Source organism: Anser brachyrhynchus, assembly GCF_964034855.1.
Source record: "Anser brachyrhynchus genome assembly, chromosome: 1".
In the NCBI taxonomy this organism is placed as follows: domain Eukaryota; kingdom Metazoa; phylum Chordata; class Aves; order Anseriformes; family Anatidae; genus Anser; species Anser brachyrhynchus.
This window is the reverse complement of record NC_137694.1, coordinates 148,720,344-148,739,683: the sequence shown is the minus strand read 5'-3', so window position 1 is coordinate 148,739,683 and position 19,340 is coordinate 148,720,344. Positions and strand designations below refer to the sequence as shown.

The window sequence follows — 19,340 nt, the reverse complement described above, 5'->3', positions numbered from 1 at the left end:
ATGCTGATTCATTAAATAAAGCTTACTGGGTTAAGAGCCACAGTATCAGATCTACAATTCAAAAAGTGCTTTTGGTATCTGCTTGTAACTTGCACCAGTATCCAGTTAAAACATTGCTAATACACTTCAAACTGATTTCATATAACTGCTGACTGTAGTCCCTGGATCAGTGTCAGATCAGCTTGTTTACAAGAAGCCCTCTTCTTCCTGTGTGTGCAGGTATGGCTGTGTGTATTCAGGTATGTATCCTAAACAAGTAATTCTGAACAGTAAGATCCCTAACTTGGACAGAAAAAGTGAAGGTCACCCAAGTCACCAGTTGCTTTTGAAATACTGAGATACATACACTATTTACACAAGAACAAGACATTTTAAAGAAGCATTAATAGCATTTTTAAAGCATTTTAAAGAAACATTAATAGAGTGTAATATAAATAATCAGTAACAATTTCCCTCTCACAGGTTAAGAAAGTCTCACACAACGCATGAATACAAGTTGGTGAAGTACCTAACTTTACCCACGTATTTTACAAAGCAAGAGTAGTCATTTTTCTACTTTAAATGAAGTAAGTATGTATGTGTTCATATATGTTATCTATTTAGTAACCAGCCATCCTCAGTCTTTAGTGGTCAGCAGAGGCTCCTGCTTCTCCCACAGCCATAAAATTACATGACCCTGAGCACAGGGCTCAGTTATGGTGAAAGCACGGCTGCTCTCCCCTGCTCAGCAAGGGCTGCTTGCCTCCCTGCCATGGCACCCAAGTGCAGGACTGCCAAAGATGGGAACAGGCTGCATGCATGCGGGTGTTCCTCTGCCACCTTCTCGGCCCTGCCAGTACAATCATGCCTGACGAAATCTGACATTGAAATTCCCAGGTTGCCTCCCATTGCCTCTCGTAAGGCAGAAAGTGCTAGAGACCAGTAAGCTGTATGCTCAGTGAACCTAAAGCAAATTTTACGGGCAGCACACTGAGGATTTGATTGAAGGGCTGCACCTAGGCAGGTTCTTTATGTTACACTGAATTTACAATGTATAAAAGAAAATGACCTTCCCAAATCCAAAAATTGCAGATTTACCTCCATACTTCTGTGGTTTGTGCATCCAAATAGGACAAAGAGTCTCCCCTGCTGAGTCTTACTGCTAAAATTACACTGTGTTTACACATAGGGATTTGCACTTTTTGCAATTTAGTGCTGTAGAGAAGCTAGGTTTGTATCCAAATACACTTGAAAATGAAACAAAATGGGATAAAAATAAAATAAAGAAAAACAAAATAAATTTTAAAAGAAACACAGAAGATGACAGCAGAATGAACTATGCCTTAGAGTAGCCCTTTGTTTTTTTCTAAGATATGCAGGAATCTAGAAAGGGAAGATATTCGCGAGGATAAGAATTGCATGTTGGAAAAACAGGTTCCACAATAAACCATGGAACCACATATTTTGATAATATGTTCTTTGTTCCAGTTTTGACTTAGCAATCAACCTTACACTGTGAGATATCTTAAGTTAAGTTCACCATAGGATGTATTTTATTGGATGATGCTCCACTCCTTTCCTCTTAATTATTCTGTGACTGAGGAGGCCTGTTTAGCAGGGAACTTAGCCTTGGAAATACGTCAAGTTTACGTAAAGGAGATTAAAATATAGTGGGAAAGTAATCACTGAGAACATGATGGAAATGGGGGAAAGGATTGCAGGTACAAGAAAGTGCAAATGCATCTCTTAACAGTGAATCTAATTTTTCCAGCTGCACCTGGTAACAAAGACAGGTGACTTACACAGAAGCAAACACAAATCCTCAGAATCATTAGGAAAAAAAGGTGAAGTCTCTTGAACTAACAGTTTTAACCTATCTGTATTTTGGACAGGAAAGTGACAGAAAATAAAGCCCAAGCTAGCAGTGATTTCAACAGAAAAACATATCAAAGGAGGATTATACAGACATTTTCTGAGTTCTATTAATTACTGCAAAAATATAATAACATGGGACAATCCCCAATTGTTTTCCAGTAATTATTCTGCTAAATTAATAATTTTCCCATTTAATGTTATCATTTTCATCATTCATTTTTTATTGTGAAAAGCCTCAGACTTTTTCCTTCAAGAGATTGGCACTGTAATCCTCATCTTGGGTAGTAACAAAACAGATCATGAAACTGGCATCAGTGTACCAGTGTCAAAATAAACACTGCAATTGCTTTGTAAGTTTAATATTAAGCTGCAATACCAGCTCAGTAAAGTGATTTTTACTCATTTAGTGACTTGGTCATGCTAAAATTTCATAAAGGTTAAAGTACAAATTAGAAGGTACCAGCATACGTCATAAACCAGAAATTTTGCTTCTCTGTAATGACTATTACAAATGCAGTTTGTTTCTCAAAAAGTATTTGTACATTGTTTCAGTGCCCATTTCCACCATCTTAGTCAGCAGAAATTTTCTACCAAGTTCTTTATTTTAGAGGACTTTCTTGATTTGCAACTTTCTTTGCTCAAACTGGACTTTTTCACCCATATTACCACTGTTCAAGAAATGTTGAAACTTTAGATCAGATAAGCAGAGGCCTTATTAGCACAGACGGGTCCCAGACCAGAATGATGTGTCAAGAAGCACAGAGCCTCCATGTTTCTTCCTTGAAGCCCTCTGAACTATTCCCAGCACTCCTCAGTATGTCTCCTTGTCTGATCCCAGGTGCTGTTTGCACAGGTATGTAAAAATGTAGCTCTCCATGGTTAGACAGGCTAGCATATATGTGAAAATCATTAAGCATCCCTCCCAAACAGTACTATTTTAAATCTGTTGACTGCCAATCAAAGGTGACTCAAAAATATTGACACTATACTTGAAACAATATTGTTTACCTTTGATATCAATCACTGAGCACATCAAGTTTCATATGATTTTTGTTGCACTGTAGTGAGCCGCAGCAGCAGCACTTTGTACTGTGATTCAGAGATGTGTCGTAAATGAGAGAGAGAGAGAAGACCCTCACCCAGAACAAAGTAGTTTCACAGACCGCCTGCATGGTGGCGATGCAGTACAAGACATTCCTGGACTCTTCTGTCCAGCACTACACTGCATAAAATCATTTTAGAAGCCAGGACTGATGGAGCTGCCATTTTTAGGAGCTGTATAAAACCGAGATCCTAACAACCTCTGGTTGTTAGCACTCGATTAACATATTCTCAAGACAGCTACATCTAGGATTACAAAACTCAATTTGAGTAATTATAACTCAAAAAAAATAATAATAATTAAAAATCTACATGCAATTTCAGCAGGAATCAAAAGAAACTCTGAACAGCAGCAACCTGACACAATCGGGTTTAACCTCCGTGTAGAGGTGATTTTGAGCTATGCTTAATGAAAGAACTAAGGAAAGAAAACCAGGCTACACTTTGGGTCAACCCTTGCTGACCTTCCCAGAGGGAGCAGGCTAACAGTAACAGTGAAGTTATTCCAGTGAAGTCAAAAAAATCAGGCTAGTTCAGGGAGCCCAGCACATGCAGCCAGTTCAAACAACAGTGAGAGGTATCATCTCTCTCCGATCTAACATTAAGTTGAGATGAGCCACGTTCAATGACTGGGGCTGCCATATGCCAATAACAATTTCTTAAATGACCCATTTCTGACTGGAAATTCATCTACAGTAATTGTATCAGGATGATTTTAAGAGTGACTTTTGAAATATAAATTGCAGAACTATATTATCGCTGTAGATTTATGCTAAGTGGTTTCAGGAGCTGAATCCACTGAATCTCCCCCCACATAGGAGACGATTAGCATCCTAGTAAAGTGCAGAGACATATTTTGTACTTAAACTAAAAGCCAAATGAGCTTCTCTACCATTTTTATAAGTGAGTAATCACGTCTACTTTTAAACTAGGATTTCTACAGCAATTTCATCTTTTGGAGCTACATCCATTGTCAGTCTGAAGTGAAATACTGGTGGGCTGCCTAAACAGTCAGCATTTAATTTCTTCAACAGGGGACCAAATTTAGCCTCAAGATATATATATATATAACTTCCACAGATCTCTGGAGATTTTTCTTTTCTAACAAAAGGTTGAACATGGCCCAGAAACTTTAAGGTGTAAGGTATTCATCAACAGAATTCACAACAAGTTGGAAAGTCATCTGGTTTATATTATATTTAATTTTGCATTTTTCTTTCTCCATTTCAAGCCATTTATTCCAAACAATGTTTTATTGTGCATTTAGTTTTCTGCTAAAACTAAGACAGATGTATGTTCTGTCTTCAGTAAATTTGCATGTACCCTATAGTTCTCAGTGCTCTTAATTATCAGGTTTGTTTCTTTCTCTCGGATTGAACAGATTTCATTTTTTCCTGCCTCCCACTCTTTATCTTTCATGCCACAGACAGATTATTCTCCTCTTATTTTCTGCACATGTTTCCGTATCATGCTAACCCCAATGGAGACAAGAAAGACAAAGCCTCTCTCAATCAAAGAAATAGCAAATGATACCATGCCAAGTCAAATGAAGGAATGCAAGTTCGTAGATTATAACGAAACATGCAGAAGTAAACTGGCTACAGCTTTAAAAAGGCAAAAGTCAAAGTGGTTTTATATGGTCTGATGTTATTTTTTCTGTTCCAAACAGCTTACTGGCACCAAAGGAATGTAAAATATCAAAGATTACCAGATATCTGAGTGCCTTTAGGATAACAGAGAAACACAGGGAGGAGGTGCCTTGGCTTTACTGTACTGCTTTATAAATACAATTTATTCCTGAAAACACATCTCATTTGTTCATTTACACCTTGTTAGTTCTACATGCTCAGCTTGTTAGAATTATGAGTGAGAGAAAAAACATTGTTGAAAAGAGAGGTAATCATAATGAATGATTTCTTTACCTCTGAGAGTCTGTCAGTGGAGTGCTATACACCCTCTGCCACTATTCAATCAATATGTATGAAGAATAATACAATGAAGAGGGGTTTGTTAACATCAGATGAAGGAAAATACCCAGAGGAATATGAGTTTCAGATTTACACTCTTGAACAAAGCAGAATTTCTATAGCATTTATTCTGAAAGCCAGACAAATAACAAGCCCGCTTGGGACCTAAGACAAAGACACTGAGCTAAGTCTCAGACTTATTTTACTACCTTTGTTTTGTTAAATAAAAATTATTCTCGTATTTCATGTAAATTAATGATTACCAGCCATCATTGGAGCTATATTTTCTTGAAGGATCCTTTGAGAATAAAGCAGTAATGCTATAATATACAGCTAATGTCAGAATTGGAATAAATAAATTAATCATCAAAATCCAAGGCTAAGATACCTCTGCTTTCAAGTTCAAAAATAATATTTTGGATATCTTGACATGTAATTAGAGTGCAAGTGTGCTCGTATGTATGCAACTAACCCGAATTTAAGATGAACCACCCAAAACAACTGCACAGCCAGATACTCAAAACAAATATTGTGAAATAAAGTTAATAACACAGATGTATACTATGCATGAGGTTTACATATCTGCAAACGGAGCAAAAAACAGCTGCTTAATTTGCAAAATAAAGCAGATGACACAAATTAATATTTCAGTTTTGTTTTGAAAACCTGAGCTATGATCCCGATTACATCTTCTGTAATTGCAATGATACCTCCTAGAAATGTATCTGATGTAACGACCCATAAATATCTCATATAAAGAGGGAGTTTAAAATAGAGGAAACTGAATCAATTTTCAGAAAGATATAATTTTTGATTTAACACCAAGTACCAGACACTATTTTCTGAATATTAAAGTATAAAGAGGTAATTTTAGGGTGGAAGTTTTAGTCTATACAGTCCAGGTATCATATCTGCCCTGCTAAAACACACTGAGAAATTTGTTCTGTACACTAATAGGCCGCTTAGCGTTCCACTTAATTTCCATTAAAATCTGGGAGTTTACTGGCCTGAAAGCTTACCTCAACAGAAGTGAAGTACAAGAACAAGAAAAATTAGAAAAATTAGATAAATTAGACCGCAGAGTAACTCTTTAAAAAAATACAACAGGGGGGAGAGGGGGGTTTAAAAATCCCCCAGACTTTGTTAAACTTTGCTGTATTTTTCAATTTCAGGTATACCTGAGAAAATGTGCACTATGAAAAGCTCAGATTTCATTGGATTCAGATAAAATTAGTTCCGATTAATAAATAACACTTTACAACATGAAGACATATTTTAAGACAACATACAGTAAATTTTCTGGTGTCCATCCTCAACAAAACCAAGTGAGTTAGTCATGATTATTACTATGCTGCATAACAAATCACACACGTCAGCCATTTACCGACATTGCCTCTCAACCCTTCCTTCTTTGAAGTGAAAAGAACAACACTGATGCTTGAAAATCATGCTCCAAGAGATTAACGGAGCCTGAATTTCGAAGAAGGAGTAGGACAAGAAAAAGAGAGCTGGGTGATAAAATGTTCATTTTGGTTCAATTCCTGTTCATTTCTGGGAAAGAAAAAGAATAAAACAAGTTCAATAATCCCATGAACACTGTTTACTCAGAAAATATGCATTAATGATGAAGACATGGGAAAACTGAAAAAGGTAAGAATATTGAGGTAAATGATACTACCAGTGTGAATAAAGGGGAAGTGGAGAGTGAAGTTATAAGTGGGCAGGGAAAAACAGAGTGCAATGTGAAAGCACATTTCGCTGGAATATTCATGTTACAAATCCAGTTGAGAAGGTTCAACCTCAAAAAAAAAATAATCATTGAACAAATACAAGGTAAAGAGGGAAAGACTAGATGGTATGCAACAAACAAAATAAACAAAGCAAAGCAAATAACCAAAACAACAGAAAAGATTTAGACAACTTCTTTTGATGTTGAAACGATTCCAGATACAAAACTCACTGAAGCAAGTTTAAACCTGCTTCCTCTCTCCATTAGCTTTCTAATAACCAGCTGGTGTAGTTTAGCTGTCAGACCTCACTGCAATGTAAGTAAACGGAATTGCCTCATAACGGTCAGATTCTACAGAACTTGTCATTAAAATAGTACCACTGATTGTGAATCAAATTTCCACAGTAATATTGTATGACAATAGTTAAAAAACAAACATTCACAGTTACAGCTTTTCTCTGGACAGCTGAAATGCAAGTAAATCACATAGTGAAGATGTAAACTGATTGAAGTGTATAATTTTTGTTACTTGCTGATGTATTAAAAAAAAAAAAAACAACCTGTTTTCAATTTTACTTAGGGCTTCACCTTTCCATATCCACTTTTTGTACTAAAATAAACTCCAGCAGAATTCCAACTGAAGTTAAGAGGATAATTAGAGTAAGGGGAATACAGTGATGCCAAATTTTCCAACTCTGGATTAAGCCTCCCTACTGAGTTAATAATCTTGCCTCAACATAAGCAGAACCCAACACTTCACTTTTCAAGAATGACTATTGCGTCTTTTCAGCATGAGACACCAAAGAGGCCCAGCTTTTTAGGGAAAAGCATTTTCTGAATATTGATTTCTCCCATCTAGGATCATAAAAAAAAATAATGAAGAAAAACAAAAATGGCACATTTGTTGTGAAAATTTTTCATCTGAGTACAGCAGAGGCTTAGAATTGAGTTTTAAGCAGTCCTTAGCCCTGTGTAGGAAGACAAAGGAGATAAAAAGAATAAAAATAACTAAGACCACAAACACTTTAAAAGTGTTATTTCTTAATGAAGTTGACTACACAACATGAACTAAGAGTGGTCAACAAAATCACTGTAAAAAAAAAAAGTTTTTTTTTCTATAGTTTTCTGAAATATAGAAATCTTAAAATGTAGCTTATCTCACTAATTTGTTCAAGTTCCTGCAATTATCAGATTAATGAAACCAAGCCAAGCTTGCAGGTAGCTGGAAAGTATTGCAAACTTTTTATTTCATTATTATTGAGATAGTCAATAGTGTATACTCCAGGCTGCATATTTTGGAAGTCTAATTTAAGAACCTTGTAAATAATCCATCTTTTGGAAGAAGAATACACAGTGCTTTCTGTAAAGGTCTCTTCCACTTTATAACAGGAAAAAAACAATCTTTAGCTATTTTCAGAAAAAAAAAAAAAAGAAGCTTAAAAAAACTGTCTCCAGTTTTTATAGTTTTCTTATGAAAATATGCAAACTATATTCTATTAGTGGTTTAATATTTACTGATACTGAGCCCTATCTGAGATCCTACCTTTTTGACAGTCAGTGAAAACTGAAATACTATTAGTATGGTTACTTTTTTTTTTCAAAGAGAAAACACAACTTCATTTATTTAGCTTGGATACATATTAACTTACACAAAATAGTGTGCCAAGTATGGCAGATGTTAAAAATAATGTGAATAATAGGAAAAAAAAAGTTAAATCAAATAAGTGAATTTTGCTAGTCTTTACAAATTAATTATTTCTTATTCTTGATTTTCATTAACTTCCCTGTAAATGTATAGCTGCTACAGCCCTCGATCTCCCATCGAAATACATATACCAAAGTTATTTTTCTCTCCAGCTGCTCTATGTATATATGCTCTGAACTTATATGCCCCCTTATCATAGACGCTGCTGCATTGATTTCAACTCTGAAGCAGTTTTTAATTCATCATGGACCATATGAAAACTTCAAGGACATCAGAATTTGGTAAAAATTATCTTCATTGATGGAACAATAAAATTCCTGATTAACTCCCTCAGGTTTTGAAATCTGGGTTCAAAACTGATTTTCACACCGTGGCTTCTCCCATTACCACATTAGTTAGAAAGTTTATCAAGCACGCTTGAAAAATCTTTAAACCTCAATGGTCCTTTGCTGTCTAGGCATGCTAATATACATGGCTTGTGCTGTATCACTGCGTTGTCTTGTAAGTATTCATGTACTTAAAATGCAAGCTTTTGTGAGAACAGCAAAGTGCTATGTGCAATATAGTTAGGACAAAAAAACTTGCACAGTAACAAAAAATATGAATCGGTTCAGTCAGAACATGATTTCTTTTTTTATTTATTTTTAATTTTTTTGCAATTTAAGAGACCTTCACAAAAGAAAGAATCTGGAAAATAAATAAATAAATAAATAAAAAACAACAGAGAAATGAGATAAAAACCTAGAGTTTTCACTAAGTATTTTTTTTTCCAAGAAATGCCTAGACATGTGCATGCACACACAAATTCAGGGCATATTACTTTAAGACACGTGAAATATAAGAAAAAACATGTCTTTGAACCTTTATGCATTAAAAATAATTCTAATGACTGCAGAAAATATCTCATAAAATCTTTTGTCTCATTAATCTGAGTTTCACCTCTAAACCCTTCAGCTGTTACGCAAAGTGATTACAAGCAGAAAAAAAAATAAGATTTGTATCAGACATGATATTCAATTTAGCTTGGATACCTACTGATGGATAACTTTTTCTCAGTGCTCCAGAGTTACTCTAGGCAAGGTAAAACTTTTCCTAGAACAATTCCAGGGAGTAGGATAATGGCAAGATGATGAATTTCAGATACTGCCTTTGAGAATCACCCATGTATAGTCACTCAGTCTTTAAAATTACTTATCCTCTGTAAAACATCAGATGCATTTCTAAATTTCAGGTCCTTGGCTCATGTTTTAGTAGGGTGGTCAATGTTAAGTACAGAAAGATGAACATAAAGACAGTAGAATCCAGTGATAATTTATCTGTATGACTTAATGCAAGATTGAAAAGTAGTTTGGGAAAGGAAAAAGAAGTGGGAGACTGATTCAGGTTTTTCCCTTTTTTCATACGCTTTCTTACTAGGAACTTAAGTGCCAGAAGATCCATGGCAAGAAAATCTTAGGGGTGACAGACAAACTTCAAATCTTTAGCTGAATAGCCACCAAAACAGCTGCCACATATTGAAAGTGTTAATTAAGTACAGGTTTATAGGATTACCTTAATTTACAAAAGAATATATATACATTGAAGAAAATATACATATGCAAAAGTGAGCAATTAATCCTGATTTCTGAAGATTTAGCTGGTTTTTGATAATGTGGGGGAGCAGATTAGATATTCATTAACACTAACTGAAAATTGATGAAGGACCTTTCACATTTCTGTCAGGGCATTGACTGCCCCCCGCCTCCTCAAAGGTTTCTATCTGCCTGGGCTGTGCAGGAAGCCTTGCTGGGACCCCTTCTGGCTCTAGAGAATCTTTCGAGTTTGGTTGTGGCCTGGGCTGTAGTCAGCCATGCCTGTGCCCAGCCACAGACCTCCCCAGCCCCACTTGTGCGCTGATGTCCCAGCCCGGCCTTGGCCCGTCCCCATCCCCACGGCCCTACCTGGCCATTCTGGTCACCAGCATCTGACCCCAGTGGCCCATCCTTGAACTTGCTGGGTACTGAAGGTCTGTATTGGGTGGGTGAGGGTCCTGCCCCACTGCCACCCCCAGATCCCTTGCCCACACAGGACAGCACCTGCTCCAGCTTCTCTCTGGTCATTACATGGAATTGACTAAATCCTGAAAATGCCACTAGAAACGGACAACTCAACGAAGGCTGAGAAAAAATGTTGCTAGCATTTGGGAATGATTTTAAGGTTCAAAAGTCTCCCCTGTATGTTTTCCCTGGATGTGCTTGAGAAGAAACGACATTTAAAGAAAAGTAGAAGTGATAGGTTGCTATTATTTGCACTGAAGAATTAGAAAGGGGCTACGGCCAGAGAAAAAATGACCCTTATGGCCATGCAGCTACAGGGATGATAGGCTTAACATCTCCTGTCACAGCTTTTCTTCCCTTCTGTGCCCATACGTTTGCAATGGAAAAGTGAAAGACAGACAAGGAACCTCTGAGGCTGATCTTTACCTTCTTCCTTCATTTAGAAAAGAGGCATTCATTGTATTTGATTGCCTGGAGCTTTATTCCATCAAAAAAACCCAACATTGATCCTCACCAGTGAAGCTCATAGATCTTCAATGCCGGACTTTATTGGGGCAAGAGTGAGGATTTGGGTACAAGTAACTTATGTTGAAAGCTATCTCCATCACACAAACTCTAACAGCACTTTGGTAAGGTGATGTAACTTGGCACTTCATATGGAAGTTATTAATCAAGCAGGACTGCCACATGTGGGAAAATCTGATGCAACCCTCCAAGATTTAGTAATGTCATTCAGAGTATTTAGATCCAAACAATCTTGTAAGGCAGGTCTAACACTTGTTCAGATTTCCCTCTAGTCATCAGGCACAGATAACAGCAACAGGTAACTTATGAAGCAAAGGGATCAAAATGGCATTGCATAACTATATTTGTGAATTTTTAAGGATGCAGCTGGACTTTGTGGGGGTACTGAGTGTTTCAATCAAAGTAAATACCTGTGAGGAAAAAAGTGACCTATCAGGCTTGAATACAAGGAAAAAACATGGCATATCAGAGGACTAGAAGAACCCTAAAATGTCTATTTTTCCAGTTATGTGGAACTAATTAAAAAAAAAAACAAAAACCTTTCTCTATGAATTTGCCTTATATTATTAGACTGCCACAGCTACATTTGTAGACAAACAACATTCATACACGAAACAGTTAAGGTATATTCTCTCTTTTGCATTTTAAACAAGAAAACAAACAAACAGTTGGAAAAAAAACAAACAAACAAAAAGGTAAAGGTATCCAATGGAAAAAAAAAAAAAAGGAGAAGAAATAGAGAAAGTAGAGAAGACATGGAAACATGTAATGTCATCCTGTCTTTATATCTATAGCAGTTAGAAAACAAAGGCTGCCTCCCACGTATGCTGAACTGGGGAAAGTTGGATTATGCGGCCACTCACTATCTTGAAAACTCTCATCTTGAGCTCGTGTGTGAGGGAAAGGCAGAGTGGGGATCCACATGAATGGTAATAAATAATCACCACTTTGTACACGTTGTATAAGTGCTTGTTAGAAAAGGTGATGCCTGGAAACACACACACACAAAAATCAAATTTAAGGCTTTGCACATAATGTCTCTGAAAAAATGTATACTGGGATCTTTTCTATACTATTCACTTTACCTTACTGTTTTCTCCAACTCCTTTGTGAAAACCAAACTTTACTACTTAGAATGGGAGGTGATTTCCTCAGTGGTCAAGCAAAAATAGCCTGATCAACTTAGATTCAGAATTCAATCACTTCACTAAAATTACTACTTTATACAGTAAATTAACGGAAAGGTTTCTTTTTGAGAGTGGACAGGGACCAGCACTGAAAAACCACAAAAGAAAATCAGTTCTGTGAACTATCTACAGCTATTGTGGCATACGAATTTCATTGCTTTTAATGGGTGAGGAAAATATCACAGGCAGAGCACACACTGCAGTGTACATTCTTCTGTGAGCATCAGGAAAGTTTTACATGCCTGGGAATAGCAGCCTGAGCTACAAACACAAAATGTAGTCCCTGACCACAGTCCAGCTTCTGCATGAATGTGTGCATTTACATTTTCCCCAGCTTGAAGCTATTTATTTTTACACATACAGTTTACTTGCAAACAGCATATTTCAACCTATAAATGTAGGGTGACAAAGATCTGACACTACAAGAGAGGACTAAAAAATGTCCTTTTGTCCGTATCAACCTGCAGAGCTGAGAGCATTGTATGAGTTTGCCTACCAGAAGCCACAACAGTACAATCAGTTAGGATAACTAGCAACCTTCTTTAAATCAAAAATGGTAATATCAGGTTGAACTATCTTTTCTGAAACAATTTTCTATAACTAAGTAGCCTTAAGTTATGTCTCTAATATGCATATACAAATGTAATGACATGATTTTTAATGACAGCGTATTTGAGTATATTACTTATACCTGCTATACATTCTTTTATTTTTATATATACACTATAGCTTTGGGATATCAATGCTAATATGAAACAATTGGCCCCCCAAAATAAAATCAGATCTCTCAACATTTTTCCGTAAGATTTTTCCCACATTTTTTTTTCTTTTCTGTCTTTGTGATCTCTGTTTAGCTCCATTTCTTCATCATAAAGACAATTTATAAACTGGTCTGTCACCATTGTCACTTCTCTTCTTTGCTCTCTCTATTTCACTTTGATTGCAAGATTTATCACTAAGGTAGCACATACTGTAACTATGAGGCTAAACTTCATGTGCCAGAAAAGCAATGCTTACTGTAATGGGACCGTATCTGCACCCAGACAAAAGAAAAAAAAAAAAAGAAGAGCAAATCAAGAATATAACTTTAAATCTCTAGTCTCTTGTCTCTCTTGTATTACGTATCATCAGCAAAATAAAAATCTGAAGTTCTTTTGAAACACAAAGTTAGGAGAAATTTTGGAAATTTCAGTCAAGGATCTACTGATAAAATCAGCTTCTGAATGAAATGAATGCAGGGGAGTAATTGTTGTGGAGCAAAAAGCCTTGACTTGCCCTTTTGAGACTCTCTCTCTCTCTATCTGATGTGCTCCCCCTGTTCAGTCTTGAAAAATGATCTTACCTCTCAGAAATTGTTTCTGTCCTTATTCACCATGATCCACATGCAGATACAGTGGGAGACGTATTCATTCTGGTCCCTCCCTACGAAGGTTTATGTGGCTTGCTACTCCAAGACCCCAGCTATATATAGCCTCAAAAAAAAAGTGGCCCACTCCTGATTTTCACAAGCTGCCCTAACAGTTGTTACGTTTGCAAGCACATGCCTTGAAGTTTCTAAACTCAAGATCCCTCCCTGGAAGGCATCAAGCACTGCAGAATTACAACCTAGTAACTGCCCTACAGATTGGGGTGAAACTCCAGCCTTACTGAAACTCTCAGTGACTACAAAGGGGAGGGGTTTCCCCTTTTTATTATTTACAATGACTCTTAGTCCAGGACTATAAACTGTTTAGCACATGAACTACATCTCACCTTTTACGGCATTGAGCATAAAAATAACCACTATCAACAATACTGCTATGACTCTGTCAGGTACTTTCATTTAAAAAGAGAATAAGAAATCAATGCTACATCTCATTTCTCATATTATAATGGCTTAAGCAAACAATGAAGAAACAGGGGTATCTTGCAATCTTAATAGACATTATTTATTAAGACTGTTTAATCTTCTACTTAAAGGTGCAACTTTAAACAATATAAAAAGGAACAGAAAAATTATCAGAAACGAGTTGGTTATGAACCACCTATAGTTTCAAACGGGCTGTTATCTAATTAAATTTGATAGTAGAGTCAAGATTACACTTGCTTAAAGAAAACATAACAAATTCACTTATTGATGTTTCCAGAACGATATGATCTCATAAAAATTTGACTAAGCCAGAAATCTAGAATTACTAACAAAAGCCAAATTCTGCCTTCCTGATTCATGTATGAATTTGATGCCATACAAACTTACCTCTAGTTTAACTCCATCAACCAAGAAAAATCTGTGCCACTGAACTCCTATACTCAGGAGTTTAAGGAAAGAAATACTTGGCCCAAACTCTCAGTCATGAAAGATACAATCTACTCTATGTAGCCAAAGCAAAGCTTTATTGATAAAAGCAGCTTTATGCAAATACTCAGCCATAAATTACTTATAAAGCTTTGGCACTCTAATATACAGACATCTATTTAGAAATGCTATTTTGTTCTTTTTGGATGCTTATCAGTTATCTTATCAGATAACTCTTTGTTCATGTGAATCTAATTATTCAGGCTTTTGCTAAGTTCTTTCCTGTTGGAGCTTCTTGCAAAATGACTTCAAACTGTTTCATTTTCTGAATAAACTGAGGGATTCCAAACAACATTTGATAAAAGAGCAATAAATTAATGATCAGGAGTTGAGAATCCTTGTGGTCTTCAAAGGATTTAAAACAGAATTTAACTCTTCTCCCACACACGCTCCTTTTGAAAGTTTTTGGTAAAGCAATTTAGCCTCAGGTTACTTCAAAGTTAGTGCTTTGTACTATTCTGTATAATATGAAATGTGTTAACAGGTTAAAACATTACCAAACGATGGTAGCCTAAAGATTTCTGTTTAAGACAATTGGAATCAAGTAACTTTATTCCTGCACAAAAATGAATGCTGTATCTTTCTCTTTACAGGCCCAAACTTGAGAAGTACTGCTTTATGCAGGTATTAGTCAGACAGAAAGGTTGAGAGAGAAATCCATGGGAAAAACATGCAGATACAAAAAACTGAAAACACTCAGTTTAAATCATTTTAATTACTATTGGTCATTTTATAGTTACTCATTGCACTCATTATAAACTTAACCAATTTAAGAGAAGACCATTAATGCCAACTAGGCTTCTCTCATTTTAGTGATATTGCTTAGGAATCACCTAGGAAAGACTGAAGAAAGAAAGGCAAATAATCTAACTCAGGAATATGCTTTCATTCCAAAAGAATCTGAATTGATAAATGTTGAGATATCCCAAAATTTCCTGGAAAAAATAAAAAAATAATAAAAAAAATCTTCTTATATAAACATTTGTAGCATATGTAGCCTTAGACACTACATTTAGGTGTTTATACACAGCTCTTTATATTTATGCTCTTACAGTTAAAGGGGATGTAGTCAGCACAGTTTATGAATCCACAGATGTGGTTCAGCTCACCTTGAAGCACACACCTACAAGCAAATCTACATGCAGCTGAGAGGGACTCAATGGCCTTTGATTGTAAATGGGAACCAAGACATGGGAGCTCGTGTGGAGATAAAAAGACCTAATTTTAGGTGCTGGGTGTTGAATCCTATCCCTAGTTTCAAAGCAGTCAAACCTTTGTTTCTGTTTTTCTTAGAAATATGAAATAAATATTAAAATGAGAACTTAAATTTCAGTTACATATGGTGAAATTTCATCAAAATTAACATATTTGAGAAGAAAATTCTAATTTTAATGAAAGTCTTTGCTAAAGACAAAATATTTCATCAGAAAAAGAATGACATAAAAAGAGCTCTAGTTCACAGAAGATGGAAAAATAAATCAGAAAACTAAAAAGTTTTTTTCCTCTTTCTCCTTTAAGGCAATAATCCTAGTAGACATATGACTCTGACTTTTTAAGAGAATAATTTCAGAATGAAATCCTTGTTAGCACAGACTCAATACTAAATAACTTTAGTTAAAGTAACTACTTCTATCTTTTTAGTTTTTTTAGTTAAAATAGCTACTTTTAACTTTTTTAGTAAAAATAACTACTTTTTAGTTTAAATAACTTACTAAATAACATTGAAGAGTTAGGACACAAAAGTTAACTACTTGAGGAAGAACCTCACCAGCTCACAGGCATTAAAATAAGAAAAAAATTAATACTAAATATAAAGTTGTTTTCCTACCTGTGTGCAGACAAATTACTGAGGTACAGCGTGTATTTTTCTTCAGCAGACAGACCATCCATCATCAAGTAAAAAACATGAAAATTACTCTGGTTGAGAGGTTGCATAATGACACGAGACTTCTCCAACATGTATGTATAAATCCTAGCTGATTAAGAAACAAACAAATAAATTCATCATTATATTGATTGCTCTAAACTCGTATATTTTAAACCATTCAACACTGCGACACTGACGAATAGAAAATCTTTCTATAAAGCAGTCTGACGTAAGCATAATATCAAAAATATTACCATTCATACAACTAGGGTTTTATATGTGATTTATAGAGAAAACCATAATTCAACTAAAATTTGTGGAAAAAATGTCTTTCTTTTATTTTTAAAGATAATGCTGTTGATTTATAGTCTGTTTTGTTTGCTTAAGGAACCAGTTGTCATATTTGGCAAGACTTTCTAAGAGACAAACTATTAGTCATCTACCAAAGGGTAGCCATCTGAGAATTGGCATCTATTCTAAGCTCCCTCTTCATGGAGAGAGAAAGATGCAAGAAAGATTCAAGATGTCCTAGAAAAAACTGCCCATGCAACTATATCCTCCTTCTCTGTGGGCACTCAACAATGCTTGGATTAGTAGTTTAGATTGACTACCTAACTTCTAGATGGTTACTACTAGATCACTACGAGATAAATCATATGGTTATCAACAACCTCACTAACCAGTACCTGGGGAAACAGAGACATCTCCGAAGGGCTATGAGAGCTTGCCACATGAAAAGCCACATGAATCAGCACGTCTGTGAAGAAGGGGAAGGAGGAAGAACCTGACCATGAATTGCCTATGGAAATGCTGATTAAAGGACCATACATAACTTCAAACTTCATGCCCACTAAGGTTCGTGAAAGAGGCACAGCACAAAAGCAGAAGTAATATTGGCCACCTAGATCTATTTGCCTACTTTACCAGGTAACAGGCATTTTAGAGGTATATGTGGAGGAGACAGAGAGAGATTCACTTTTTTGGGCTCTTCAGCCCTCCACTGAGTGTACGATACCATGCAGTTCCCAGATGCAGCAGGCTAAAGAAAACAAGGGAAGGCTTAAACGTACCTATTGGTCAGAGCCCTCTGAGCACCAACCTGATTGCAGTTCCCACTTACATACTGTTTGTAAACTGTATCTCATCACTCTTTAATGTAAAACACTAGCTACGGTGCAAAGACCAGACACAGGTCCCTTCATATACAACTGAGACCTCCTCGACTCAGATACAGTACATTATGTTGCAGCTTTATGTTTTTCAATCTCCACAATGTGGCAGAGCTTTCACAGGGTCTTAGCATCCTTAAGCGAGTATCCTTATCCTCGAAAAGGTTGTGGAGTTTAGAGGTTAAACTGTACTTCTCAGCAACGGAGGAACTATATTTTTGAAACCCTTTGAGCAGAGAAGGATATTAAACCATAGCTTCCCACAGTCTGGATGATGACCAACTCAACACATAGTTGCTGCAGATTCAATGACATAAATACAGGTATATGCATCCAGTAGCACAATAGATATGTTCTCTAAATACATACCATTTTTGAGCCACTAACTTTTTTCAATTATTTTTTGTTCTTCCTTTTTTGAAGCAAACTGGGATTAAGCATAAAATAGCACTGAATTATTCAGTGCAGTCAAAACTGTTGCATTTCTAGGCATATCAAGAAGCACAACTTAGAATGCCTGAGACACTTAAAGTTTGAAGGCAGAGTGGGAGTTTAAAGATTTCTAAAGATGGGGACCATTGAAACTGTATTTTCAAAAACAGTTTTGGACTCAGGCATTAAAGTTTAATGGCACTGCCCAATGCAACACTAAGCAAAGCTATACAGGTTCGATCTCTGTGTGTCTATCAGAAGCATGGTAGCTGCATTAGCCTAAAGGCCAAGATCAAAGCCAGAATGTCACACTCCTGTCACCAGCTGCTAGTATCCACAGCTAGCTTGGTTATTGCTATACCATCTGTATTTCTCTGGTAATTAGATTTTACTTTTCACCTTCCATTTTTCACCTTCTTATCTTCTGGAGAGCTCTACATCTCTGTCTATACTGTTTAATGAAAAACTGTAAACTTGAAGTTATTTGAAGTTATGTGTGTGAGGGAATGTGGACTGTGAGAATAGTGTTGAAAACTGTGTAATGTGGAGGGAAATAAAACCAATGAATCTTGAACATATTGTTTTGAGAATGGTCTCACAGGTAAGGGCTGTCCCTGAAATACATATAACCATGCACTGTCTCATGAAGCACTACTTCACACAAGCCAAACCATCCTAGACAAACACCAGTAAAGTAGCGCAGAAGATCAGTTGTAAGCCATCCAGGGTCACTTTTTACCCTTTCTTTTATTTAACAGTACAGGCATGGCCTAACATGTGCTGACAGACACATTGTTCTAGCAACGGAAGAGACAGTAGCACTGACAAAGCTGAGCTGTACAGCTGACTTGCTGAACCAAGGAGACCTGAGCTGCCCCATTTAATCATCTTACCAAAAAAAAAAAAAAATTACTGTTATTATGGAGCTTATATTATGAGAAATTATGTATCAGCCAACTAGCCCTCAGTTACTGTACTATGAAAAAAAAAGAACCATGCTAGAAGTAAAAGGACATGCTTAAGAAATCATTAAGTTGGTAGCAAGATATGTATCTGCCTCCAGTAAATTTGCAGCACATTGCAAATTGAAGCAATGCAATCTTAACCTAGGCCCAGGCTGGCCCAGACACACGCTTTGATCAGAATCAATCATTACCTGGCTGCCATTTCAACAGGGTAAAACAGGACAGATGAACTTGAAGGATGTCTTACATCTTTATTCTGCTTGTAACTTACTTCTCTGTAAAACTAACCCTACCATCAATTAACTTGAAAAGAGGCCATTACTAATCTTTGATCACTTTCTTCTGTGCAGAGATCTCCACTAAGGGTTTTATAACTATCACACTCAGGTATTTTTAACCTTCACCAATTAATAAAAACAAGAAAAATTATACTGGAGATCATCTATCCGATTAATTAATACATTTAAC

The 19,340-nt window shown here is 36.1% G+C and overlaps 1 protein-coding gene across 5 annotated transcripts in view; it reads right to left on the bottom strand.

The window, feature by feature from the left end:
* MYO16 (myosin XVI) overlaps positions 1-19,340 on the bottom strand; it is a 386,560-nt gene that overhangs the window by 142,139 nt on the left and 225,081 nt on the right. For all 5 annotated transcript variants that reach the window (XM_080577669.1, XM_080577670.1, XM_080577671.1 and 2 more), the window contains one exon: positions 16,268-16,415. In XM_080577669.1, the coding sequence (XP_080433795.1) occupies positions 16,268-16,415 (148 nt within the window). The remainder of the gene's footprint in view (positions 1-16,267; positions 16,416-19,340) is intronic.